This window comes from Dryas octopetala, chromosome 6 (genome assembly GCF_963921425.1).
Source record: "Dryas octopetala chromosome 6, drDryOcto1.1, whole genome shotgun sequence".
NCBI classification, from domain to species: Eukaryota; Viridiplantae; Streptophyta; class Magnoliopsida; order Rosales; family Rosaceae; genus Dryas; species Dryas octopetala.
This window is the reverse complement of record NC_141371.1, coordinates 2,061,564-2,089,309: the sequence shown is the minus strand read 5'-3', so window position 1 is coordinate 2,089,309 and position 27,746 is coordinate 2,061,564. Positions and strand designations below refer to the sequence as shown.

At 34.1% G+C, this 27,746-nt stretch overlaps 3 protein-coding genes and 1 pseudogene across 4 annotated transcripts; all 4 read right to left on the bottom strand.

The window, feature by feature from the left end:
* Positions 1-11,842: 11,842 nt before the first annotated feature.
* Positions 11,843-12,187, bottom strand: LOC147280925 (cysteine proteinase inhibitor 5 pseudogene; annotated as a pseudogene).
* Positions 12,188-14,536: 2,349 nt separating this feature from the next.
* On the bottom strand, positions 14,537-27,215 carry LOC147280922 (uncharacterized). 2 transcript variants are annotated; one of them, XM_086249356.1, is made up of 13 exons: positions 27,083-27,215; positions 25,963-27,003; positions 25,502-25,576; positions 20,184-20,339; positions 19,154-19,427; positions 18,921-19,020; positions 18,713-18,837; positions 18,542-18,623; positions 18,322-18,454; positions 17,094-17,257; positions 15,883-16,383; positions 15,634-15,765; positions 14,537-14,930 (listed from the first exon to the last, which is right to left on the bottom strand). In XM_086249356.1, the coding sequence occupies exons 4-13, from the start codon at positions 20,325-20,327 to the stop codon at positions 14,780-14,782; spliced, it is 1,806 nt and encodes a 601-aa protein (XP_086105482.1). In that variant the 5' UTR covers positions 20,328-20,339; positions 25,502-25,576; positions 25,963-27,003; positions 27,083-27,215; the 3' UTR covers positions 14,537-14,779. The 2 variants fall into 2 exon arrangements, with proteins under 2 accessions (XP_086105482.1, XP_086105483.1); XM_086249357.1 differs by having other exon boundaries at positions 15,634-15,762.
* LOC147280924 (uncharacterized) lies at positions 20,339-23,491 on the bottom strand (the record flags this gene model as incomplete). Its single annotated transcript, XM_086246439.1, has 1 exon — positions 20,339-23,491. A coding segment is annotated over exon 1 (2,817 nt), but the record flags the coding sequence as incomplete, so codon positions are not given.
* Positions 23,409-25,294, bottom strand: LOC147280923 (uncharacterized). The gene is made up of 2 exons (XM_086246438.1): positions 24,922-25,294; positions 23,409-24,811 (listed from the first exon to the last, which is right to left on the bottom strand). Exons 1-2 carry the CDS (start codon positions 25,292-25,294, stop codon positions 23,409-23,411), a joined length of 1,776 nt encoding a protein of 591 aa, XP_086102564.1.
* Positions 27,216-27,746: the final 531 nt, after the last annotated feature.

Here is a 27,746-nt window from a genome sequence, read left to right as displayed (position 1 = left end):
GCATTGTTTTGTAAGGCTCAGCCTGCTTAATTAGGTAAAAGGATTTATCACAACCCATTAGGTATCTCTTAAAATTAAAGGATAGATTGGGCTCCAGTTCAACGTTACTAAAACATAAAATCTTCAAATGAAAAATTGAAAAAATTTGTCATTTGATAATTGTGTGTCAAAACCTATTCATATTAAGGTCTCCACACATCAATTCATATATTCTTAGCTCGCCCTTTTTCTAATCAAAATATTCTTAGTTCACCTTAATGCTTTTTAGCCGATAACAATAATTAGATGGTAACCTTTTAGCATATATCATATATGTAAGGATCAATAGACATGTGGGTTGATAGGCAAGTGTATTGGCAAGAAATTGTATTGAAGATAATTAATTGGGCCTCCTCACGACATAGTTACCAAACAGGAAAAGATATTTGGGCCTCGCTGAAATACTCTTGTTAGGTTACCTCTCATGACTAATTAAGATTTATTTCAATTCTATATGTAATTAATTGTATGATAGTTATAGCTGGTGAAGAGAGCATGGCTCTTTCGATCTCTAGTTTGTTTACACATGTGAACAAAGTTCACCACCATCAACATAAATCGTATATATGAATGTAGCTATGTATAAATGTAGCCAGCTTCTCTAAATCAATAATCATTTTCAAGTATATAAAGAGATATCATAACAAAGACTAACATAATAGTGACAGATAACCATTAACCAAACCATGAGCAAGTGGGCTCTTTGGATTTTCTGGTGTAAGGATTCGTCTGCACAATTAGTATGCAATAATAATGAAACCTTATTGCATATTAAAATCAGTAATATAACCATTAAAATTCCTTAGTACATTAAAATTGGTCCAAATTAAAACATGGTTACATGATCTTTTTATTCGGCAATTAAGCAGTTAATTTGTTCAGTTACAATCACATTGACAATATCCACCATCGCAAATTCCAGGGTTGCATTGGGGAGGACAGGCATCCCTACAATCAGAGCCATAATCACACAACAAGCGAGCTTTAGGCACCACAAACTCTGGCTCTTTGGAATCCATGAACTCTTGCTCTTGGTATTGCTTCTCACATTTCGCTCCCAGGGGCAAACCTGTCAATCAATATATTCATCATACTCTTCAAAAATATACAAATATTTCATATTACATAAGGAAAAATAAGAACAAGGTTCCCATTTTTTTTTTTTTTTTTTTGAGAGAGAGATAGATGCTATTACTGGCTGCAATAAGTAGGAGGACAAGGAAGCAAGCCAATTTGAGTGAAAGCTTAGTCATTTTGATGGGGATATTGTGGTAATTATTAAGAGTATGCTGGAATTTTGGTTATAGCTAGTGGTTTGTGGAACTGATCTGGATAGTAGGGCAAATTTATAGGTTTATTTTAAATAATTTTCTTTATATGGCAATGCGAAGATTGTTGCCAACTGTTACAAAATTAGAGGTTTTAATATCTCAATTGATTTGGAAATCTGGCAATGTATTAATGGGGTTTAATTTTAAATTTTCATTTTGTTTAAAAAAAAGAAAATTTCATTGATGATCGAGCAAGTAGTAAAAATTGATAGAAAATCGAAAAAAAAAAGAGATAAATATAATCTATGTATTAAGATAATAATTTTTAAGGCAATCAAAATTAAAGATATATAATCGATCTACAAGATAATATTATTTAAGGCAATAAAAAAATTTAAAATTAACAAAAAGTAAGCATACACATATGAGTAAAATAAACAAAATTTAAATAAATTATTTTCTTTATTTTAGGAGAAACAAAGCCCAGTTCCAACAAGGAGTCCATGCATATATAGTTGTGGTCCTGCTTTCTCTTGCTAGGTAGCGTTTGATGCATCTGTTTTAATTGTTACTTACGAATATATGAATGATGACATATATGCATGTTCGGCCAAAAGGCCTTTTCCACCATAACTATATATCGTCATATATAACTGCTCCTTTCCATTTTTGACTGCCCGAGATGTTGAGTCAGTTTGATGTCAATTCAAATATTCCTGCGTGGAATGGAGGTGGATTAAACTGTAAATTAATGGGGATGGATAAACAGTAATTAAGTAGCTAATTAGAACTGTGAAAGTTTAAGCTATAAATACAAGGTGTGTGTGTGCACACCATCCATTCCAATCATCCATATTGAAAGCTAACTAGCTAGCTTATCCAGAATGAGTCTCCCAACTGCAATGTTGGTGATCTTGTCCCTCCACTTTCCTTTGCAGCATCCGAACAACAACAACAACAACAGCCCCGCCGACACCCACAAGCCGAAGCCGACTCTCAATTTCGGCCATAAAGCAAGAATTTCAGGCCATCATGTGCAGACCGCGTCCTTATTCAAGGCCCAAAACCACCATGTGGTCAACCTGACGTCTCTGACATTCAACGAGACCATCCCGGGTCCGGGTGGAATCACAACCCGAAATGATCAAACAAGAGCTTCAGCAACGATTTGCTGCAAACGACAATGTGGACTGATTAAAATCAAACAAAACCTTATATTGCATCAGCTGGAAGCTGCCCAGGAGGCTCGGACCGATATGCTTCTTGGAAAGAAGGACCATGCAGAATTCGTCCTACTCCGGCAAGAAGAATATCGGTCCGAGCGTCCTGGGCACCTTCTAGCTGATGCAATACAAGTTTCTGTTTGATTTTAATCAGTCCACATTGTCGTTTGCAGCAAATCGTTGCTGAAGCTCTTGTTTGATCATCATCTGTGTTTACTATTATTATCCATCTATATATCTATAGCACATCTACGTGCTTAAATAATCTGTGTACTCATCCATCCACGTTTAATGATGATTATATTATTAATTATTTAGTTATGCTACAGTAATTTCCAGCTTCTTCGATCTCCTGTTTTGTTTTTTTTTTTTTGCTATTTATTTTATTTAATTTCAATTTTTGCGTTAAATATAAGTACTTGATTAATTGTCCAATCTATAAAATATGTGTAAGAAAATGTGAGTTTTTTCTTTTGTACACAAAAAATATGTTTTTTAATATATGATATTAGGCTCCACTATAATCAGGCTGTTCAGGTGCGGACGTTCGCACATGATCGAGCTCTCCACTATAATATTCATATTTATATTAACTCACAGAGAGAATATGGTGATAACGGCCAAAAAAAATAAGAGAGAATATGGTGATGGGCTTTAACAAACTATTTGACTTGGGTTATGGGCTTATGGTAATTTTTTGGGTCAAAAATGGTAATTTAAAGCTAAGGAGGCAGTGGATTGCATTGGGCGTACTCGGCCTAATTTAGCAGCAGGTGGTGTGTTGGGCCTATTGGGCCTGTTGAGCATTGGTCGATTAGGTTCGCTCTTTCATAACGAATCAATATAGACCACATGTAATGTTTCAGCCCGTCGAAACATAACTACATAATGGCTATTTTCTTAATCATAATCTGCTTTAGTTCCAAATTTCCAATTAATGAATGCCAATCTATGACAAATTTAATTCATATTAATAGAAAACTGAAAACATGATTTTGTATTGATTAAATTCAATTTCTTTATTATTCTTTGCTATAAGTCTGTAAAAGTACATTTAGTTGAGACTTAAGACCATTCATACCACAGTGGCCAAAAAAAATAAAAACCATTCATACCATACCAAAAAAAAAAAGGCCAATGTCCTTGGCCGATGAATTTAAAGAATGGGACCTCCATTCTCTCTACTTTGTATTAATTAATTCTATTGGGAACAAGTAAGGGACATAATTTTGTATATGTCCCATCCATCACTTACTTGAAATGAAATTAATCACATATAAATATATAATTGACAAGTATACGTTTGTATCCATTTTTAAAAACCGTGATGTGGGTTAAATTGGTATCTTTAATTTCACACCTTAGAAGTTCCATGTGACCGTCATTGACTTCAATGTATTCACACACTAAAACATACTATATTTGTATCATTTATTCCAACATTAAGGCAAAAGGACTAAGATTTCAATAATTAATTAGTGCTATAAGTTGGTAATAGAGAATACGTATACATAAGAACTTCACACAAGGAGACAACCTATATATAATTAGTGAAATTAACTTCATTAATTAATGAGCCATGCCACTACGCCAATCTTTGTATTTACCCATCATCTAGCTAATGCATGATGATGGTGATCAAGAATATCATATATGACATAAATAGACATAATGTACATAAGAAACTATATATATATGGACCATGCATGTTGAACATCTCTCACAAGCCTTTTCACCCTTTAATATTGAAGTGGAAAATAATACCACATTGACATTGTCAACTACTGCATGTATCAATAGATCAAAGCCATACACACACTGACACACACACACACATATATATATATCTCGATCACGTGCATTAATTAATTTGAGTACTCATGATAGACAGAGAGTTTGGCTGGCAAGCTATATTTTTCCAAGTTGTAGAAACCTAGCTTCCTTCTGCCTATGTAGCCCCAAAACATGCACACAGCTGGTATACTAATTGGTCATATGATGACTAGTTCACATGTACGTATAAGTAGCAATTACTTACACTAGATAAAAATTATTAAGTTAAAATGACATTGCAGATATTTAAATAGCAGCCTAGCTATAACCAGGTAGAACGAGAAACTGATGATCATGAGGAGGTAACTTTAATTCATAAGTATCTGTTACACGTCTCTAGCAAGCGCACCGAGTCCATTCTATGTAGAAGGAATTAATTAATTAGGATCAATCAACAATAAGAATGAATTAATTTTGGGTGTGTGCGTGTGTGAAATTAATTGTGAATTATTGGGATAAACTAATTAATCCTAGTGAACGTATTTTCAGCTATAAATACTGGCCAGGTGCAGCATTTATATGCATATGCATATGCATATCCATTCCAATCATCCATTGAAAGACATGTGGGTTGATAGGCAAGTGTATTGGCAAGGAAATTGTATTGAAGATAATTAATTGGGCCTCCCCACGACATAGTACCAAACAGGAAAAGATAATTGGGCCTCGCTGAAATAGTCTTGTTAGGTTACCTCTCATGACTAATTAAGATTTTTTTCAATTCTATATGTATTTGTATGATAGTTATAGCTAGTGAAAAGAGCATGGCACTTTTTCAATAATAATAAAAAAAAGCATGGCTCTTTCGATCTCTAGTTTGTTCACACATGTGAACGAAGTTTACCACCATCAACATAAATAGTATATATGAATGTAGCTATGTGTAAATAATCAGTTTCTCTAAATCAATAATCATCTTCATATATATAAAAAGATATCATAACAAAGACTAACATAATAGTGACTGATAACCATTAAAGACTAACATAATAGTGACAAATAATAGTGACAGCTTTGACCAAAAAAACCATAATAGTGACAGATAACCATTAACCAAACCATGAGCAAGTGGGCTCTTTGGATTTTCTGGTGTAGGTTCGTCTGCATTGGCTTCCAAGGCACAGTTACTATGAGGACTCACTGAGCTTTACCTCCATGATAACTAGCTAGGCCATTCCCTCTCCTCTGCTTATTTACTGTGAGGATGTAAAAGTAGCCAGGTAGCTACTTGTATATGCCTTGGCAAATGTACAAGACTACAAGTGTGTCATTGATCAGTAATGTAATGGGTGCATGCATATATATATATATATATATATTCTGCTAGTAGTGATCAATATATATTGATCATAACTAGCTAGGCCACTGCCCCTCGCATTCCTATGTCCAATTCATATTCCACCCCTGCCTATCACAAAGCTTAATTTCAATTCTCTATTAATGGTATATATGATAGTTATGATGAAAAGACTCAAAAGAGCATGGCTCTTTCTATCTCTAGTTTGTTCACATGTTTCAACCACTATGTAATTGTATGATAGTTGTAGCTAGTGAAAAGAGCATGGCTCTTTTTCAATAAAAAAAAAAAAAAAAAAGAGAGTATATGGCTCTTTCGATCGATCTCTAGTTTGTTCACACATGCATGTGAACGAAGTTCACCAGTCACCAGTCACCACCATCAACATAAATAGTATATATGAAAGTAGTTATGTATAAATGTAATCAGCTTCTCTAAATCAATAATCATCTTCATGTATATAAAGAGATATCATTACAAAAACTAACATAATAGTGATAGATAACCATTAACCAAACCATGAGCAAGTGGGCTCTTTTGATTTTCTGTTGTGGGTTCGTCTGCACAATTAGTATGCAATAATAAAGAAACCTTATTGCATATCAAAATCAGTAATATAACCATTAAAATTCCTTAGTACATTAAAATTGGTCCAAATTAAAACATGGTTACTTGATCTTTTTTTTCGGCTAGCAGTTAATTTGTTCAGTTACAATCACATTGACAATATTCACCGTCACAAATTCCAGGGTTGCATTGGGGAGGGCATGCATCCCCTACAATCAGAGCCATTATCACACAACAAGCGTGCTTTAGGCACCACAAGCTCTGGCTCTTTGGAATCTATGGACTCTTGCTCTTGGTATTGCTTCTCACATTTCGCTCCCAGGGGCAAACTTGTCGATCAATATATTCATCATACTCTTAAAAATATATAAATATCTGATGGGGATCGATATTGTGGTTATTATTAAGAGTATGCTGGAATTTGGTTATAGGCTTATATCTAGCTAGTGGTTTGTGGAACTGATCTGGATAGTAGGGCAAATTTATAGGTTTATTTTAAGATAATTTTCTTTATACGGCATTGCGAAGATTGTTGCCAACTGTTACAGAATTATAGGTTTTAATATCTCAATTAATTTGGAAATCTGGCAATGTATTAATGGGGTTTAGTTTGAATTTTGATTTTTTTTTTTTAAAAATGAAAATTACAAAAGGTCTATTGATTTTAACTATTAAATTTCATTTAACTTTTTAATTTAGGTATCAAAATTAAATAGCATTTTAGATTAAGTATTAGTTGAAAAGTCAAACAAAATAATAAAGTAAAAGGTATTAGAATTTACAAATATTACATCACATACCACTACAATAAAAAAATAAAAATAATATTACATCACAAATATTACATTAATTTATACTATATTGTATTTAAAAAAAAAAATCAATCTAGTCACAACTTAACTGTGACTGTCTTTGTAAATTAAAAGAGACAACTCACACCACTATACTATGTATTATTTTGAGTAAAAGTATTGTTTTGACCTCTATTTATACTATATTATAGTATAATTTCTCTAAAAAAAACTTCAATTAAGTCACAACTTAATTGTGATTGTCTCACAACTTAAATGTGACTGTCGTTCAATCACAACTAAATTTGAAGTTGTGAGTGTCATACGTACAGTCACAACTAAATGTGAAATTGAGACTACATTAGCAAATTTTCAAGATAATATAAAAGCCTCAAGGGTAATTTTGTCAAAACTTTTTAAATTTTAACTAACATTCATCATATGTGGGGCAAAAGACAAAAATGTCAAATGTAAAAGGCTCAAATTAAAAGGGCCAACATGTTTGTGACCTAATCTAAAACACTAGATTTAAATTTAATAGTTCAATTGAAATATTATATGGTATTCATGGTATACCAAAAAATTATTAGAATTTGGTATTTAATCCTAATTTTCTATTAAAAAAAATGAAAATTTCATTGATGAGCAAGTAAAAATTGATGGAAAATCGAATAAAAAAGAGATGAATATAATCTATTAAGATAATAATTGTTAAGGCAATCAAAATTAAAAATATATAATCTCTAAGATATATAATATTGTTTAATGCAATAAAAAAATTTAAATTAACAAAAACTAAGCATACACATATGAGTAAAATAAAGAAAATTTAAAAATTTCATCTTTATGACTAACAAAGCCCAGTTCCAACAACGAGTCCATGCATAGTTAACTTTGTGGTCCTGCAGCTTTCTCCTGCTAGCGTTTGATGCCTGGGAGTTGTGAATTTTGGGCATCTGTTTTAATTGTTACTTATCAATGAATGATCATGTTCATTGGCTAAAAGCAAAACCCTGAGTCCTTGGCCAATGAATTTAAAGAATGGGACCTCCATTCTCTCTATTTTGTATTAATTTTGTGTATTAGTTTAACCATTGCTTGCATGTGAATATATTGTAAATTACTAGACGGATCGACTGTGTAATTGTTTTCATATATATATAGTTGAATTGAAGAAGCAAAGCTCATGCTCAGTTCGACTTACCAACACAACTGACCACCATGTTGCTTTTAAGGTGCATATTGCATTCTGTTTGTTCTCCAAATTACGGAAGAGTGTTGGCATGGAATTTCATTGAATAAGTTGGAATGCTAGACGGAAATATATATATATATAATTTAACACGCCACTACCCCTGCTTGGCATTCCGGCCTATATATATATGTCCAATATTCCACCTACTGTATTTCAAACAAACTAGAGAAAGAGCCATGCCTTTTCCACCATAACTATCGTCATATATACCTGCTCCTTTCCATTTTTGACTGCCTGAGATGTTGAGTCAGTTTGATGTCAATATATTCAAATATTCCTGCGTGGAATGGAGGTGGATTAAACTGTAAATTAATGGGGATGGATAAACAGTAATTAAGTAGTGAAACTGTAAAAGTTTAAGCTATAAATAGAAGCTGTATGTGTGAAACATTTCTGCACAGTACCATCCATTCCAATCATCCATTGAAAGCTAACTCGCTAGCTTATCCAGAATGAGTCTCCCAATTGCAATGTTGGTGATCTTGTCCCTCCTACTTTCCTTTGCAGCATCCGATCCCACCCCCAGCAGCTTACCCATCAAATCCCAGCTCCCATCAAGTAGTAAAACGTTATTGTTCTATGTTGAACTCCATATAGGAACCCCTCCAGTAAAAACCCACTTGGCCCTGGACACCATGACTCCACTCACATGGGTTCAATGTGCAACATGTGAAGCTTGTGAACCCTCCACTTTACCAGATTACGACCCCAGAAAATCCACCTCCTTCCGACTGCTTCCTCCAACCCACCCCATTTGCAAGCCCCCACTGGCTCAGCCTTTTGGCCCCAGGGAATGCCACTATCACCAGGAATTTATTAGTGACGGACTGTTGGCCATCGACAGGCTTCATTTCTCGGCACCATCCTCTTCCACCAACGCTGTTGCTGCTGCTGCTCATCATAAGTTGGCGCTTGGTTGTGGGATTAACAACTTCGTTGACTTGGGGGTCAATACTTCTGTCGCTGGGCTCATTGGGCTGGCCAAGGGACACCCGGCCAGTATTTTGAGCCAAATGGAGATAGGCAGAATGTCGTTTTGTCTTCCCGGCCCCAACAACAACAGCCCCGCCAAGCCGACTCTCGATTTCGGCCATAAAGCAAGAATTTCAGGCCATCATGTGCAGACCGCGTCCTTATTCAAGGCCCAAAACCACCATGTGGTCAACCTGACGTACGTCTCTGACATTCAACGAGACCATCCCGGGTCCGGGTGGAATCACAACCTCGCTCTCCATGCAAGCAGGTGAAAGCCTGGTTATTGACACCCTCTCGAGGTTGACCGCCGTCAGCGAGGACCTGTATGGAAATCTCAGGGGTGCCGCCATTGACCACTTCCGCAACCTGTACGGGTGGTTGCCGAAGAAGGCCGAAACTTCAGAGTCCGGCTTAGATTTATGCTACAAACTGGGGGCGGTCTCCGCAGATAAGATCAATCTTCCAAGAGTCGGTTTGCACTTTCATGGAGGCGGTACCTTCGAAATGCTCCGACTATTCCAGGCCTTGCCGGAGTACGACGAATTCTGCATGGTCCTTCTTTCCAAGAAGCATATCGGTCCGAGCGTCCTGGGCAGCTTCCAGTTGATGCAATATAAGGTTCTGTTCGATTTTAATAAGTCCACATTGTCTTTTGCAGCGAATCGTTGCTGAAGTTCTTGTTTGATCATCATCTGTGTTTACTATTATTATCCATCTATATATCTAGCTATAGCCCATCTACGTACTTAAATAATCTGTGTACTCATCCATCCACGTTTAATGATGATTATATTATTAATTATTTAGTTATGCTGCAGTAATTTCCAGCTTCTTCGATCTCCTGTTTTTTTTTTTTTTTGCTATTTATTTTTATTAATTTCAATTTTTGGGTTAAATATAAGTACTTGATTAATTGTCCACTCTATAAAATATGTGTAAGAAAATGTGAGTTTTTTCTTTTGTACACAAAAAAATATGTTTTTTAATACATGATATTAGGCTCCACTATAATCAGGCTGTTCAGGTGCGGACGTTCGCACCTGATCCAGCTCTCCACTATAATATTCTTATTTATATTAATTGACAGAGAGAATATGGTGATTTGTTTAACAAACTATTTGACTTGGGTTATGGGCTTATGGTAATTTAAAACTTTTTTTTTTGGGTTAAAAATGGTAATTTAAAGCTCAGGAGTCAGAAGGCAGTGGCCAAAAAAAAAAAAAAAAAGCTAAGGAGGCAGTGGATTGCATTGGGCGTACTCGGCCTAATTTAGCAGCAGGTGGTGTGTTGGGCCTATTGGGCCTGTTAAGCATGTTGGTGGATTAGGTTCGCTCTTTCATAACGAATCAATATAGACCACATGTAATGTTTCAGCCCGTCGAAACATAAATACATAATGGCTATTTTCTTAATCATAATCTGCTTTAGTTCCAAATTTCCAATTAATGAATGCCAATCTATGACAAATTTAATTCATATTAATAGAAAACTGAAAACATGATTTTGTATTGATTAAATTTTTCTCCTGACTCAATTTCTTTATTATTCTTTGCTATAAGTCAGTAAAAGTACATTTAGTTGAGACTATAAGACCATTCATACCACAGTGGCCAAAAAAAAAAACCATTCATACCACACAAAAAAAAAAAAAAAAAAAAGGCTTAAAGACTAATCTCAATCCTAATCAAGCCCAAGGCTTCTAACGCCTAAGTCAAGAAGTCCGCTCAAGTCAATCTTGTGGTTACTTTAGACTTTGAGAGCGACTATAGTGGTCTTTCCCCATCTCAATTAAGGGTACTATCATATTCATTTTTCTTTTAGAAATATCATATTCATCTTCTAATAAAAACAAGTTTGGTATGCACTGATTGATTTTTCGAAGAGTGCTACTATTACCAGGCAAAAAAAAAAAAAAAGTGCTACTATTCCCACGCATCAATCTTATTTTCTCACCCATTTTTTTGTTGAAAAAATTGAACTAAATTGAACTCTTTTATGAAATTACGGAATATGAGTATATGACACATTTAAATTAGAAAAAAAAAACTCTAGGTTAATGGCAGTCCAGCTTCCATGGCAATTCATTCCATGGTAAAAAAAAAAAATTGGTTCCTGATTCCATTTCTCTATTATCCCATTTTTTGCTATGTGTAAGTTAAGACTTAAAGCCCGAGCATATATACCCCCTAAAAAAAAAAAAAAAAAAGACTAATCTCAATCCCACTTGCAGCCCTCCGCTTCCAAGTCAAGAAGCTCTCAAATCAATCCCTCCTTGATTGGTGTTTTTTTTGTTACTTGACCGACTATAATGGTCGCTCGCCATCTCAGGGGTACATCATATTCATTTTTTATTCTTTTAAGATATTAATCTTTATTTTTTTGGTCAAGAGATATTTATCTTCTAATAAAAACAAGTTTGGCATGCACTGATAGATTTTTCAAATCACAAACAAAACAACACCACCGCCAAAAAGGAAAAATAAACACAAAAATATTCAGAATAATTAGTATGAATACCAACTTTTATTATATTTCTTTATTAAAGCAACAAAAATTAACAACCTCCAACAAACATTTGAAACCCGCCAAAATTATTCTTCTTTCTCTATGCCTAAGAAATCCCTAATACCAAAAGAGTGATCCCATACTCCAACTATATATTTTGCAACGGAGGTGGGCAGCGACTCATTCTTGGCCGTAATGTCCAGTTCAAATCTAACGCCTGATATATTGAGCATTCGGCCCTCGATCACGTTTTGAAGAACCAACTTCTTCTCAGTTTGTTTGTTGTACTCTGAGATTGCAAACTCTGCAGTATCTATCACATATGGGTCGCTGATGTTTTTGATGGGATTCCACAAACCGGGGAGATGATCTGCAGCAACAAGTAGAGGAAGGAGGAGAGCAAGTAATGTGAGGAGGACTTGAGGACGCATTGTGACTATCGATTTTTGTTGAAGTTTATTGACTTGGTTTTAGTATATCAAATTTTTGTCTTGAGGGAGATATATATATATATGTTGTTTGATGATTTATATAATAATTGGTTATACATTATTATGGTAAGCAATTAAAAGGATGGATTTTGTTCTATTCACATTCAGTGTGTTTCAATCCAAATATCCAACCAAAAACATATTAATTCAAATGCAATTTATTTTGTAATTGTATGGTTTTCAGTTACTTTTGTCTTTAAGACTTTTCTTCAAATACGTTTTCTTTTTTAAGATGATTTTCGTGTATTAACTTTTAGATTTTATCTGTGGTCTGTGGTTGCAACTTGGATGAAAAAGGATGTATGGTCAGAAAGGATGATGCAACTTGGATGGGCATGTGTTTAGAAGCACTTTTTTTTTTGCTTTTGGGTTAGAAAGGCCAAGGTTTTTTTTTTTAAAGGCAATGCCAAGATTGTTGCCAATTGTTACGTACAAAATTATTGGTTTTAATATGTCTAATTAATTTTAAAATCTGGCCATGTATTAATGGATTTTGTTTTTTTTTTATTTTGCACATTATTACAAATCTAAGGATTATAAATGCATTATCATATTCACACTTAAAAAAAAAAATGCAATGTCATATGTATTGTATTTACTCATTTCATATGCATTAAATTTAATTATTTGAAATACGATTTATTTATGTGCATTGTTTGTAAGCCTTAGCCTGCAGGTATGAGGATTTACCACAGCCCATTGGCATCTCTTATCTTTAAATTAAAAGATTGATTGAACTCTAGCTCAACGTGTTACGAAAACACTAAAAAAAATTGCTTCTATGATGGGTTATTGGGCTTATAGGTTAAGTCCATTGTCCATACACGAGTAGTCCGTTGATACAACATGAGCCGCAGTATGTGACAATTGGTTTGGTTGGATAAGAGAACAATTTAATGTTGGTCCATATTATATAGAATGTATCCATTTCAATTGAGTACATTAAAATGTTGGTCCAGACTGGGATGTTTGCAGAAATTCATGGACACCCTGGGTGGAGGGCATAATATGTATCAAAACTTGCCCAGTCATCGTCGTTATGGTCCTAACTAAACCAGAAGTGTATATTGTAATTCCTGCCAAAATTAATGTAAGCTTAACTTAGTGTATATGTACATGCTTATCAGACCAAAAAATATGTATATATATATATTTATATATGCATGCTTAGAGAGGTTAAAGAAGGGTGTTTTTGTGCTGATGTACATGCTTAGAGGATGATGTTTCTGATGCTACACCGCAGTTAATGGGAGTGAGCTCAGCAAATTTGTTCTCTATTGAAAATGTGTCATGTAATGTGCCAACTATATTAACTGTGGTTAATTAATTAACTCTCGGTAATAAATGCAACCAAATGTTCCACTAACTAATAATGAAGGGAGAAAATATTTTTACCCATCCACACAAAACTAATTTTTCTTCCATCTCTACCCAAAACAGCTCTTTTTTTATTTGGGGGAAAACACTTCTAAGGAATCATAAACACCTAATTTCATTATTGAAATGTATTTTCCCACGCCAAAATATATATTCTCAAAAGAAATGAAAAGGGTGGTAATTGTGAGAATGTGGAGTGTTAATTGGTTTTGGGATGGATACCTAGATTCCTTCACGGTATTAGAGCAAGTTCGCTCACGTGTGTTAGACTAGGCCAAGTGGCCATAAGTGTTCCACGTCACCTAATATGATTTGTCCACGTGTTTGGCTTAAGAGACGCCACACATGCGGGGGCGTGTGAAAATGTGGAGTGTTATCCACTTATTCCACATTGAAAAAGTATAACATTGTATAGTATCTTATAAAAGTCTGGGCTACTCCTCTCATTACTTACCAATTGGTTTTAAGATGAATGTGTTACATGTCATTTTTTATTTTGTTTTAATTATTTAGAGATCTCCTATGTTGACTAGATCTTGAGATAAATATCAGTTAGGATAGAGTTGTGGGCTAATAAGTGGGATTAGTGAGATGATTTTGAACCTGCTTTTAACGTGCGATGGTGTACTTACTAGTTACTAGGATGTTGTTTCCTTATTTTTAAAGATCTTGGTTGTAATAAACACCTGTATAAGGTGTCTACTTAATGAATAAAATGACTATCAGAGAATTAAGTAAATAACGTTATTTAATATTATAGGTCAAAGGCTCCTTTAGCTTTATTACTAGAATTTTTGCCCGCGCGTTGCTGCGGGTAACAACAATTGATAAAACGTTTTAAAGAGAGATGTGTTTGCTTTGTTAAGGTTGTGATGAGATGTTAAAAGAGTTATGAACATTGTAAATATATGATGAGTTGTTGCGTGTCAGATCATTCAAAATATAAGTGCCTTTCATAGGCTGTGTTTAAGTGCCTTTGATCCCCAGGCATGGCTGTTTGTTGTTTTAAGATATTGATGATATCTTAAAAGTGCAAACAGGATTCAAAAAATATTACAATACATGTGAGGAATGTGTGTGATGTTGAACAAAACATAAAGGGATGTACAGTGGTTGATTGTTCAAAAAAGCCATTTATGGTGATTGAGAATGGATTCAAATTGTGCTTGGTGACTTGTCCTCGCTTGCTTTCTGATGAGGGTTGGTTGGTTGCAAGGGGAGATGCTCATCATGTGTTTTTCCTTCTTTTGCTGTGGGGCTTTTGTCTTCTCTGTTAGCTTCTGTTGAGGGGATTTTTTCTGCTGTGCTGCATTTTTTGATGAGTATACAAAGTGTTAGAAATTGGAAGATGTTAGGTTAAAGTTAAGAAAGAAGGAATGAAGAGCAGATATTAATTGTCTTTTTTGTTTGTTGTGTGATTTGTTTTTGAGGTAAAAGAAATAATATATGATTATTAAATGATGAGGATGAAAGAATGAATGTTAAAATTGATGGTTGACTGCAATATGTATAAGATGAAACAAAATGAATAATGCAGGTAAGAATATATGTTTGGTCAAATTGATACATCATGATATGTCAGTGAAGGACTCGATAAAGTTTATTTTCATTACTTTTCTCTCTCAAGTCTCAACCATGAAAAGGTTATGAGAATATAAGATGCAGAGTATATACTTGATTTTATATATAGATAGCCCAAGTTCATTTTTTTTTGCCCATGTCCTGTAAAAAAATTTTCCTTCAAATTCAAGTATTCTCCATGCAGTGAATTGGAAAACTATTTACCATTGGTTGGAAAAGAAATAACCTAATTTCTGCATGGCATCATAAGTAGCAAAAAACAATGGTTGATGATTAAGAAGATTAGTAACTAAACCAAGCAATTTATGGCTATGAAGTGTAGCTTTTGGTTGGGTTTATTTGAATGTAATAATATTGCACCAAAAATTGTGTAAGTATGCAGTGGTGATCAAGAGTATTGTACGTCATCATTTGAGCATGGGTTATACCTGGCTGTGGATTTTGCTGTTTTTTTTTTGAAGGCCACGAGAGGAATGTCATCTGGGCTTGAAATGTCCTCTGTGGGTATTGGATTTGTAGCTGTCTCTGCGCCAGTGATTTCTTTAATTGCTGCTTCTCTGCTGGAGATGGTTTTTGGAACAACAGGGAAAAAAATAATGCATGTTAGAATTCAGAGAAATGTGTTATAAGTTGAATAGTATTAGGATGAGGGGTTAGAGGTTTTACAGATTGGGTACCTTTTGAATTTTTTCCTCACATTCATTAGAGAAGTGAAAAGAGCCCTTTTGACTGCAGCTTTTTTGGGTGATGGGAGAGTGGGGTATTTTGTGGAAGTCCTTGATGAACCAGAAGGTGTTTTTGGGGGGAATTTTTTGAAAGTAGGAGATGGGGTGGAAAGAAGATTTTTTTGGTTCATTTCTTCCGCTTCATGTATAACCATCTGTTGATCTGTGGGAAGAGAGGGTTGTTCAAGGACTTGGGGTTCATCATCAAAAACAGCGTGGATGAGAAGGTCATTTCTTTTGAAATCATTTTTCATGCTGCCAAACCTGATCTGGAAATTTTTAGTTTGGCCTCTAAGTCGAAGGATGTGATCTGGGAATTGATTCTGGTCACTAAAGCCCTGTTCAACAACCAAGCTGAAGCATGATATTCCAAAGAGTTGTTCAGCGGGGTCTCCAATTATGATAACACTGGTTGTGTTAGTTGCATCTGCAATTGCGAAGCTGACCTTGAACCTGTATTTTGAATGCCAGCAGCCATTGTTCAATTGAAGAATGCAAGTTAAGAAAGTATAAGAAGGTTAAACATATTTTATTGTGTGGTATATAGATGTGTTTAATTTTTATTTGATTGTTTGTGGTTGTGGAAATGTTATTAGGTCTGAAAGTTATGAACATTGTATTTTGGTAATATTATGAAGTGCATGCAGAAAAGTGATTATATATACTTTAATTATGTAAGGTGTGTGTTAAGGGATTTGTTATTGATGAAGCTGACCTTGAACCTGTATTTTCAATGGCAGCAGCCATTGTTCAATTGAAGAATGCAAGTTAAGAAAGTAGAAGAAGGTTAAACATATTTTATTCTGTGGTATATAGATGCGTTTAATTTTTATTTGATTGTTTGTAGTTGTGGAAATGTTATAAGCCTGAAAGTTATGAACATTGTATTTTGGTAATATTATGAAGTGCATGCAGAAAAGTGATTATATATACTTTAATTATGTAAGGTGTGTGTTAAGGGATTTGTTATTGATGAAAATAGTGATTATGGATGTGTGTTATAGATGGCAAATATAGGTTTTGTAAATGTGGAGTATGCATGGTATTTTGTAAGAATGCGTTTGATGTACAGCTAATAATCAGACAAAGTGATTATATTGTATGAAGTATACAGTCTATAATTGTTTGGTAAAGGTAAAAAGAAAGAAAAAAAAATTGGTTACCAAGGAATAGGAAGTGTGCTGAGGGTGCCGTGTCTTGGACAAAGGAGTTCATCACTCTGAGGTGAAGGCTTGACTTGTTTGTGGCAAGTTGGACATGCTCTGTACCACCATCCAGCATTTGTGTTGAACCGTGTAATGGTTGCACGGCACATAATCAGTTTGTCCTATAAGTTGTTGCAAATACATAATCAGGGTATTGAACATTTTTACATGAAATGAAAGATTTAAAATGTATGGCTTGACCTATTTGTTTTGATAAAGATGTGCATAAATGACAATGATGATGCAATTAGGAAAATAGGCTGTTTAAGTAAATTATATGAAGTGTATAAGAAAAAATAGACAATTTGATAATGGTTTAATTGAGAGGAGATTTTGATTTTTGGTGGTTTATGTTAGGCAACAGATATGCAGGATTAGAAATGGTTTAAATGCAGAATAATTTGAATAAAACTTTTGTTTAACATATTATATGAAGCGCGAAAGTTAATGGTTTTAGTTGTGTAGAAATGGTTGAGTTTGTGGACAATGGGTAGAAAGTTTTTGGTATTAGTGAAAACATTAAAAACAAATTGAATAAGTGTAAACATTTTTTGAATATTTGTTAGCATTTTATAGTTAATTGTGGAAAACAGGGTTTAGAAATAAATTGTAATCATTTGATGTCAAAATTGATGTTCCATAATTATAAGGATGTTATATTCAATGTTTCATTTTGTGGGAATATAATACATGATTATAAGTATTTTATGTCCATGTTGCTAATGTGTAAGTTATAGTTATTTTATAAGGACTTTAGTTGTCAGGTGGCAGTTAGTTAATATTAATATTTGTAGTTAATTGGTATAGATAGGTCTGTGTAAGCATTGTTTAGCAAGGTGTATTTGGTACAGGTATAGGACAGTCAGTTTGAGAAAGTTTGTATTGTGCAAGTGCCTGTGATTAATTAGTTGGTTAGAATGGATATGCATCGCTGGTAACCAGTGTAAAGCAATGTAGTTAGGCAGTGAGTCAATATTTAGAGACTTTATATTTCAGAAAGGCAAGCAGACATGTGAACATCAGTAAAGATGCCAAACCAGTAAAAGTGTGTAAGTTATGATATTATGAAAGAGTATAGTATAATAATCGTGTTAAAAATGTGAAACTATCGAGAGTTTGTGGCTGATAATCAAAAGAAGAAAAAAATTGTAGATGGTTATAAGATTTTGTTGTGAATGTGCATTACCTTGTGCAAATCTGGATCAAGTATATTCAATTCCGCTATATGCACCTTTTGACTCTCTTTTAATTGTTGATAAGGAAGGTGTACCATTGCTGAAGGTGGAAGTACTTTGATAGCCACTGCATTATCTTTGAAACTGAATTGTTGTTGCAAAAAAGATTGAATTAGAGAGTTATATTAAAAAAGTAGAACTCGTATATTGAAAAAGTTATAAAAATCTTACGCAATCTTGTAGGATTCAAGTTCTGGTATTGGTGGATTGATGAAATACAAGGTTGAGTTAGTGCTGCTAAGAACAGGTTTTCCTGTGCATGGTTAAAAGAAAGATTAAAGAGTTTTTTTAATGAATATTGGAGATGCAAATAATAGGAAGTTGAGAAAAGGTATCAGTTACCTTGATATTCTTTCACTTTGACGCTTGTGAAAACGATAAAAGTTGGTGGCGGCAACTGTTCTATAGCAGCATGATCAAAATTCTTTGCTGCATCGCTCCATAGTGTAATTCTAATTGTTTGATGGCTGCAACAATAAATGCAGGAGAAAATGTTTGAATGGTGATCATAAAAGCGTCAAGTTTGTAAGGTTTTGGTTAATGGTTGTACCTGATGTTTTCTATATACACTTCACATTTGCTCTCCAACCTTGTTTTCTCAATCATCTTTTGTTCCAAACGCTGTATTGCAGTTATGTGTCCCATCACATCTTCCAATGCATGAAAAAATGATAGTCAGTTGTTTAAAGTGTATAAGAGAAGTGTGCAATTAAAATTTGAGTGGTGTAAGAGAATAAAAAAAGGGAATGAAAATAATGGGATTAAATGTGTTCTGATCAGCACCTGTTAGAATGGTGGTTGTATTTATCCGTGCGGATAGTTGATTGTAATCCATGAGATGAAAACGGTGTGCTGGAATTTTTGGTTGAACAACTGTCAATCTCTTGAAGATGGTTCTCTCGTTGAAAATGATAGCAGCAGCATGAGGAACAACTTTGTAGACTGATCTGCTTTTGATTGTGTGAAAGCAGCTTATGTCATAGGCAGCTCCTGATTGTATCTTTGGAGCGACACAATCATAGTCAATCTCTTTGACTGTTGCTTGAATTGCGTCACCCTTGTTTCAGAAGAAAAATAAGGTTAATTAATCATGGTAGAATTGCAGCAATGAAGAAAATACATAAATCTTAAAAGTGCAAATACCAAATGATTGATGATATTGAAATATGAGAAAATGGAGCATAGAATTGATTGGTTTGTATGAGTTATGTGGACAGCATAGTAAGTTATACCTGTGCTATATAAACTTAGTTACATTACTCATGGTATGTGTGGAGCATATTAATTTTGATAATTGAATAAAGCTAGTATTTAGTATTAAAGACAAAATGTAGGTAGTTCAATATTTCACATGTGGAGACAATTTGTAGAGGGATTGTGTAAGGTTTTTTCAGCAGATAATTGTGGGTGTGAAGATCTGAAGTAATTATATATGAGTTTTGTTATTTAAAAGGTTGAAATGATGCTTTAATTATATGTTGTAATTTTGATTAAAAAAGATGGTGGTAGGCAGTATTAGCTTAATTTTGTTGAGATATTTAGATAATGTTAGTAGTATAAAGTGGTTGTGAGGAGTATTGTTTTTGAACATTTGATTTTTCATATGTAATAGTTTGGAAAAAAATATTGTTAGCTATTTAAGTTACATTATTTAGGATGAAAACAGTTTTGCAAGATGTTTTTACATTGAAAAATGGGGTTGGGAAAGTATGTCTGATGTACATTTAGGCAAAAATAATCTGTTTTTTAAAAATAGATTTGTTTAAAGGAACAAGTACATTAGTAGAATAAGTAATGGGGAGAGTTTATTTACCATTGCATCAACCAATATGCATTCTAAACCAGCAAATTGGTGATCAGATCCAAAGACTTTTGGCCTCCAGGTCCTGCAGATCCGAACTCTAATTCTGAGTTTGTCTTGATGAGGTTGCAAGCTCGTTATTGGACTTGTATCCATTGCATCAGTGGGCTGAAAAAACAAAGACATTTTGTGCAAGTAAAGGAAGAAATATATTCTGCTAAATAAGTATAGGTATAAATTATATAGAGATGTTTAGATATGCACGGAGAGAAGTTGAAACCTGAAACTAAATTTTGGAGAACATCTTTATAGACAATGTTTTTAGTGTATTTATTTGGCATCTCTCCATTGTTGTCTATAATTATTTTAAGGCCTTCCCTTGATGTAACCCTAGACAATGCAACATATAGTTGTCCATGGGTGAAGACAGGCTGGGGAAGATATAAACCAACTGTTTTAAGGGATTGTCCTTGGCTCTTATTTATGGTCATTGCATAGCTTGGTCTAATTGGGAATTGACGCCTTTTAAAAGTGAAAGGCCATTTTTTTTCTGTTGCTGTGAGGATGATTCTAGGTATAAAGAATTTATGGCCTATGTTGCTACCAGTTAGTACCTTTGCTTCAATAACCCTATTAGTCATTTGGGTTATGACTAACCTAGTTCCATTACATAGCCCTGAAGATTGATTTAAGTTTCTTAATAACATGATGGGCATGCCTATTTTTAAAGTTAGAGTATGTGGAGGTAAGCCATTGAATTCAAGCTGATTAAGGAATTCTGTGGGATACATCATGGTAAGATTTTCTAAATTTCCAGATGAGGAGCATAGACAATCAGAACTTAAATAAGTTCTGGCTTCTGCAGGTAATAAATTGATGGCATAGTTATTTATCTCAGTGACAGTAGAATTCTTAGGTGTAACTATGGCTCTTTCTCTTAAGTAAGCATAATTGTCAAAGTTGGTAAGAAAATCTGGGTATGCTGCTAAAAAAATTGATTCAACTGGATTTGTGTAAGAGTCAATCAATAAATCTTCAGGAATTTCTACCCAAGAGACCTCTTCATCTGTTTGATCATTTATATCACAGATTTCACCATCACCAATTTTGAGTATCCAAGCAGCAAAGTCTGCAAGTTTTGTTCTTTCCTGAATGTTTAACCCCTCTCTTAACAGCCTCATATTCTCTTTCAAACAAAAAATTTTGAAAGAGGGCCATAAGTATGAACTGTTAAGAGTGGCATGTATTATTTCTTCCCTTGTTCCACCTGGAATAACTGGCAGTATTTGCCTAAAATCACCCCCCAGTAAAAAAGGTTTCCCACCAAATGGGAGAGGTTGACCTGAACTATCTAAATCCGATAAAATATCGCATAATGATTTATCTAGTGCTTCAAAGCAGTCTTTATGATTCATTGGTGCTTCATCCCAAACAACTAAGGCAGCTTTTTCAATCAATTTAGCGAGATGAGTGTGTTTTTTTATTTGACATGTGGAAGAATCAGTCAGATTGAGGGGAATTTGAAACCTAGAATGAGCTGTTCTGCCTCCAGGTAAGAGCAATGATGCAATACCTGATGAAGCAACAGCTAGAACAATTTGACCCTGAGATCTAATTTTATTAATGATTGTGTGCCACAAAAAAGTCTTTCCAGTTCCCCCATGGCCATAAACAAAAAACAAACCAGATTTTTTTTCATTTATGGCAGTGATAACAGAATCATACACGTGTCTTTGTTCTTTGTTGAGTTGAGTGATTAAAACAGAATGCTGATTGGCTAAGTGATGAAGATCATAATTTAATTCTTCCCTTAACAATTTGTTCCTAATTTGTAACATGCTGTGCTCATCAGGAATTGGAAGATTATGATCTTTTAAGCTGCTAGATGATGCATTAAACAATAGCTCAAGCTCATACAGAAGTGAATTTTGTAATTCAGATTGTGGCACAATGAGATTAGGCATACAAAATGTTTTTCTAAGATTATATAACATGTCATCACACATATTTTGCCAATGAGCATTGAAAATGAATGCAGGATCTGCTACATCACAAAACAAAATGATTGTAACAAATAATTGTCTTAATTCAGAGCATGATGCTGCGTCAACAACATTTTCTAAGGCCTCAATCCATTCCTTATCATCCCCTAACAGACCTAAAGACCTACATGCAGACTGATATGATGGGTGTTTAATGCCATTAAGAGTTTTTATATCATCAAAATCAAAGGCACCTTTATGGGAATTTAAAAGCATTCTCAAGTAATATAATTCTCCAGCTGCAGGGTGTACATAGGCTATTCTCCCTATAGATTTCCCTTGTTTTCTAGGTGTCCAAATCTTATCGCGAGAATTCCATACAAATTTAGAAGGAAATTCTGAATAAGATAAGTTTCGTGCTTGAGGATAGTTTTTATTTGCTTGAAACCAACTGGTTAACATCGTATCTTGAATTGTGGCTCGGTTAAGAATTGAATCAAGTGATTGATCTTCAGCGAAGATAACACTTTGGTTTAAAGGCAGATGTATAGGCAATCGTTCAACAGCAGGTTGTCTAGAATGAATGGGAAATTGAAATAATCTCCATGCAGCTTCATATGGTGATATATATCTACAATTAAGATAGGATAATATTTCATCATGTGGCTTGTTTTCAATTATTACCCTAGCTCTATCCGAACCTTTGTTGATGTATTTGAATAAATATTTTATGAGCATTGATTGACAACACAGTTCAACATTTATATGAGCATTATATCTTAGCAGTAACTCTGAATTGTAAGGCACTATAAAGCTGTTATCAAGTTTAATTCCATTTTTGAGCACAAATCTATTAGGATTATCGCGACGCCTATACGTAGGAAAACCACTGGTTTCAAAAACAGTTTCACTTTTGTATTGCTTTGGGAAAAATTTAGAGCACTTTCCTGCTCGCATGCAAGGAGAATTAGGATTTAAATGACCACATGGACCATGGATCATGAACTGATCTACAATATGATAAAGTGTTGGATCCACAGCTTTGTCTGGCAATTCAGCTGAGATTATCGAGTCAATATCTGCTGCAGACAATGACTTGAAATCGTGTTCTAACCAAATGAGGAGGTGACAATGAGGCAAGCCTCTTTTTTGAAATTCAATCGTATGAACTTCTGTTTGATGCAACAGACATGAAAAAAAGGACACGATTAATTAAATTTGTATTTAAAAAGGTAGAAAATCAACAAAGAATAAATTATCTTTGATGAAATTCACCTGCTGCAAGTGGTCCGAAAGGTTGTCCTGATTTGATGTAACTAACCAAGTCATTTAGTTTGATTTTGAATATTCTAGCAATGATATCAGGCCTATCCTCTGGTTTGCAGCCAGGTTTTCTAAGAAGTTCTCTAATAATTTCAGGCCATTTAACATTGGAAGTAAAGGTAATAAAAAGATCTGGATTTCCATAATGCCTACAAATTGCCATAGCATCTTGGTAATTATTAATCATATATCTAGCACTTCCAATGTGTGAGGTTGGCAATATAATCCGCTGTCCTAGATCAGTGGCATTTGTATGACCCATTGAAACTGCATCATAAATGCCTTTATAAACTTCACTTCTGAGATTTTTTTGATTTTTTCTAATGAAATCTAATCTATCCTCTTCAAGAGTTGCATAGGCATCCACTAAAAATTGTTGAAATAATCTACCACCTTTCAACAGTGTACTAAATTCAAATTGTCTCTCCTGAATTTGATAGGCTATAAAGGCTCTCATAGGCACCCTTCCTGTTTTTGGCTGATGACCTTTAAAATCATGATTCCATTTAATATCAGGGCTATAACCATCTTCACCATGAGGAAATAGAATAGGATATTGTAAAGACATGAATTTTGGGTTTAATTTTGTTATTCGTTTCAACTCTCCACTTTGATTTTCTATGACAATATCTCTATTTGAGTCAAACAGACCAATATCTCCCACTATGAGACCAGCAATTTCATCAGATGTTGGGCTTTCATATTGTTTGCCATGATCTAATTGTTTTCCCATTATTCTGACTTTCATATCATTAATAGAAGTGCTTTCTAACTTATCCCTGACTGTTCTAAAGAATTTTACCAAGTCATTTGATTGGTCAAACATTTTAATAAGGCCTTCAACAACTTTTGGATCAAGATTTGTATTATTTTGTTTACAATTAACTGCATTAAGGCGATTCATAACTTCATTATAGGTATCATAGATATAGAGCTGGGCAAATTTTGGAGACTCACCTTCCGGTGGTAACAATGATCCCATTAAATGATGAACCTGCCCACTAATCTTAAAAATGTAAGGACCCGGCCTATTGTTAATCGAATGATCAATTTTGGCTCCCATTGAAGTGAATGCAAACATAGAATTGTATGCCCTAATATTGTCTCTAAATATTGAGCTTTTTTGGCCTTTGCTCGGATCAAGTAAATTGTCTAAAAAGTTGGGAGTTGGTTTGGTAATTGGAAGTTTAACTTTTCCTTGCAAACAACAGAGAGTGAACAAAGGCTGTTTGTCTATAGATTTTTTAGCAATGGATTCATTCAGCCAAAAAAGTGCACCACAGTAAATGCACTTATAATCCTTATCTCCAAAATCTACATATTTGTGAATCATTCCTATGGAAAGAAGAAGTGTAAAAGAAAGAAAGAGTATCAATGCATATTATTATTGATAGGAGAATAATTTAGAAATGCTGAAATAAATTTTAATAAAATATTTAACATACTTTGTCTTTTCTTCTGATAAAATGATTGGCTCCTATAGGTGTGATTTGCAGTGTTTTCATTCAATGTGGAGTTGAGGGGTGGAAGTTCAGAATGTAAAACATTTACATCAGAGGATAGAACATCAGAATCAGAGTCCAATTGTTCCAAAGGGACCTGTTCTGTAGTTGGCTGAATTGGATTAGTATGCGTTAAAGTTGTATTCCTAATAGACTTGTGTTTTTTCCTATGAGTTGGAGGATTTGATTCAGAGGCAGCGGTAGAAAGAACATGACAGACATTTTCAGGGGCAACTTGCACACCAGTTGAAATATGAGGACAGTCATCTTTATCTAACATGAGAAATCTAGCACGAACCCTAGACTTTTTATTCATCACATTCGAAGAAAGAAACCTGAAGCAATCAATAAATAGCTGGAAGAAAAGAAAGACAGACATATAAATAAATTGCAAATTTAATAGAAGATATATATAACAACCAATGAAAAGAAATTCATACTTATCTATGAGCAGAAGAATTCTAAGATGATAAATAACAGATGCATATGAAACACATTTAAAAAACAGGCAGCAGAAAGTGACCTTTTTGCGCAGCAACAACAAATGCCTTAAGAACGCAGCGTGAAGATCAAGCTCAAACAACTAATACAACAGTACCTACAAAACATACATATGAATGTTCGAAGTGAAGCAATCACATAAAAATAAAGGAAAACTTAGATATAGGACAAATAAAAGATTTTAAAAGTATACAAATAAATGTATAAGGGAGCCAATTAAAACTGATTGATTTGAAAGCCAAACATTTAAAAAAACAAAAAGAGATTTTTTATCGATGAGATTGAAAGGAAAAAGCCTGAAGCAATCAATAAATAGGTGGAGGAAAACAAAACAGACATATAAATAGATTACAAATTGAAAAGAAGATATATATAACAACCAATCAATGGAAAATCATATTTATTTATGAGCAGAATATGTCTAAGATGATAAGTAACAAATGCATATCGAAGATATTTAAAAAACAGGTAGCAGAAGCTAACCTTTTTGCGCAGCAAGAACAAATGCCACAACAACGCAGCCTCAAGATGAAGCTCAAACAACTAAGAGAGCAGTACCTAGAAAATATACACATGAATGTTAAAAATCAAGCAATGACATAAAAATAAAGGAAAATTTAGATATAAGAGAAATAAAAGATTAAAAAAGTACAGACATAAAAGTATAACGGAGGCAATTGAAATTGATTTATTTGAAAGCCAAACATGAAAAAAAACAAAAAGAATTGAAGTGGCGGCATAAATCTTAATATTTTTATTCTATCAAATGAAAAAAAAAAATAGATTTAGAATAAGAAAAAATGTTAAGGAAGATAAATAAGAATGGTTGATGGGAATATGTATAGCATGAGAGAAAATTAAGAAGATATGTAGAAAGCAATATTTGATAAGAGTCAAAGACTCTGATGTGCGCCAATATAAACCAAAGCAATGGAACCAGTTAAATTCAGACAGAGAAAGAGAGGAGAAAAAAGGGAAGGTCGAAAAACAAAAAGGCAGTAACATAATCTAATGCATACTAATGAAAGTTGATACCTGTGTAGGCAGCTATATAGCCAATAAAAATGATAGTTAATTAATTTTATGGCTGAAAAAAGTTGATCATGCAAGAACTATATTAAGAGAACAATTAAATAACTGCATAAACTAATTATTTTCATGGAGTGTATAAATTTTTTTCAAGGTAAAGATTTCTAAACAGAACCCAGGAGTACGGCGTAATAGAAAGAAAAAAACAGGAGGCAGACATGAAACACTCACAGAAAAAAACTAATAGAAAATAAACAAAAATGGATATTTAAAGATATAACAATAAATGCAAGCACACACCCAGAGCAATGATACACAAAATGCAAACAGAGACGCAGCGAAGAGAAGCCAAGCAAACAGAAGCAGAATGATATGAAAAAATGAGATAAGAGAGAGATGGAACTTATCTGATAAGGAGCAGGTAGAAACGAAAGGACGGATCTGAATCACACCACCCGAAACACAAACGAACGGCAATCGAAAAGCCAGATGAAGCTGAAACAGTGAAGTTGTCAGTGAGATTTGACAAAAGATAAAAGAAAAAAAAAAAAACCCTAAAAAATTTGTGGCTGACCTCTTCGATGCGATGAATTAATCGCATCATCTGTTTGAAATACTGAACCAGCCCAACACATCAAACGACAAAATAAACCAAGGCAGATTGTTGATCCACTCGGAATCACAACCACACAAATAAATGAAGGTGCGACCCAGTTCGAATCACAACCGGAGGAATACATGAAGGTGGGATCAAAGCCCCCACAGCAGATGGTTCATCTGGTTGAAACATTAACCATGAAGCCAGATAAAGCAAGAGAACACGAATGACCATAAAGCACAGACGCATTTGTGGTATTATCAAAATGGCAAACAGATCAAAAAAAAAAAAGCGTGTGAGAAGAAACCGCAGAGAAATAAAGCAATGGCAGACAATGTAAAAATTTCGAAACAACATGGGCTAGAAACAGACAGGGACGAAATTACAAAAAAGGGCCGAAGAAAAGGGGAAAACTCAAAAGGCGAAGCACGTGTAAATTAAGGCTGTTAGAAGGGCAAAACGGAATTTTCACGATGAACAGGCTATGAACAGTGTGAACAGTGGCGACCGAACCCTGTTTTAGTATATATAGAATTTTTTGAGGTCACAGGGTTTCTCCATAAGCCCCAAATTACAATTTTTCAGACTCTGGCTCTGATCAATGGAAAAAAGTTGAATTAAACAGGGAAAGAAAGACTCT

Excerpts from the sequence above, each read along its gene's own strand:
- LOC147280922 (XM_086249356.1), bottom strand. The coding sequence starts at position 20,327 with ATGGATACAAGTCCAATAACGAGCTTGCAACCTCATCAAGACAAACTC. Across the intron at positions 19,021-19,153 it reads TACAACCACCATTCTAACAG|ATGTGATGGGACACATAACT; the intron begins GTGCTGATCAGA and ends ATGCATTGGAAG. Across the intron at positions 14,931-15,633 it reads ACAGCAAAATCCACAGCCAG|CACAGCAGAAAAAATCCCCT; the intron begins GTATAACCCATG and ends CAAAAAATGCAG.
- LOC147280923 (XM_086246438.1), bottom strand. The coding sequence starts at position 25,294 with ATGAATAAAAAGTCTAGGGTTCGTGCTAGATTTCTCATGTTAGATAAA. Across the intron at positions 24,812-24,921 it reads TTATCAGAAGAAAAGACAAA|GAATGATTCACAAATATGTA; the intron begins GTATGTTAAATA and ends TTCTTTCCATAG.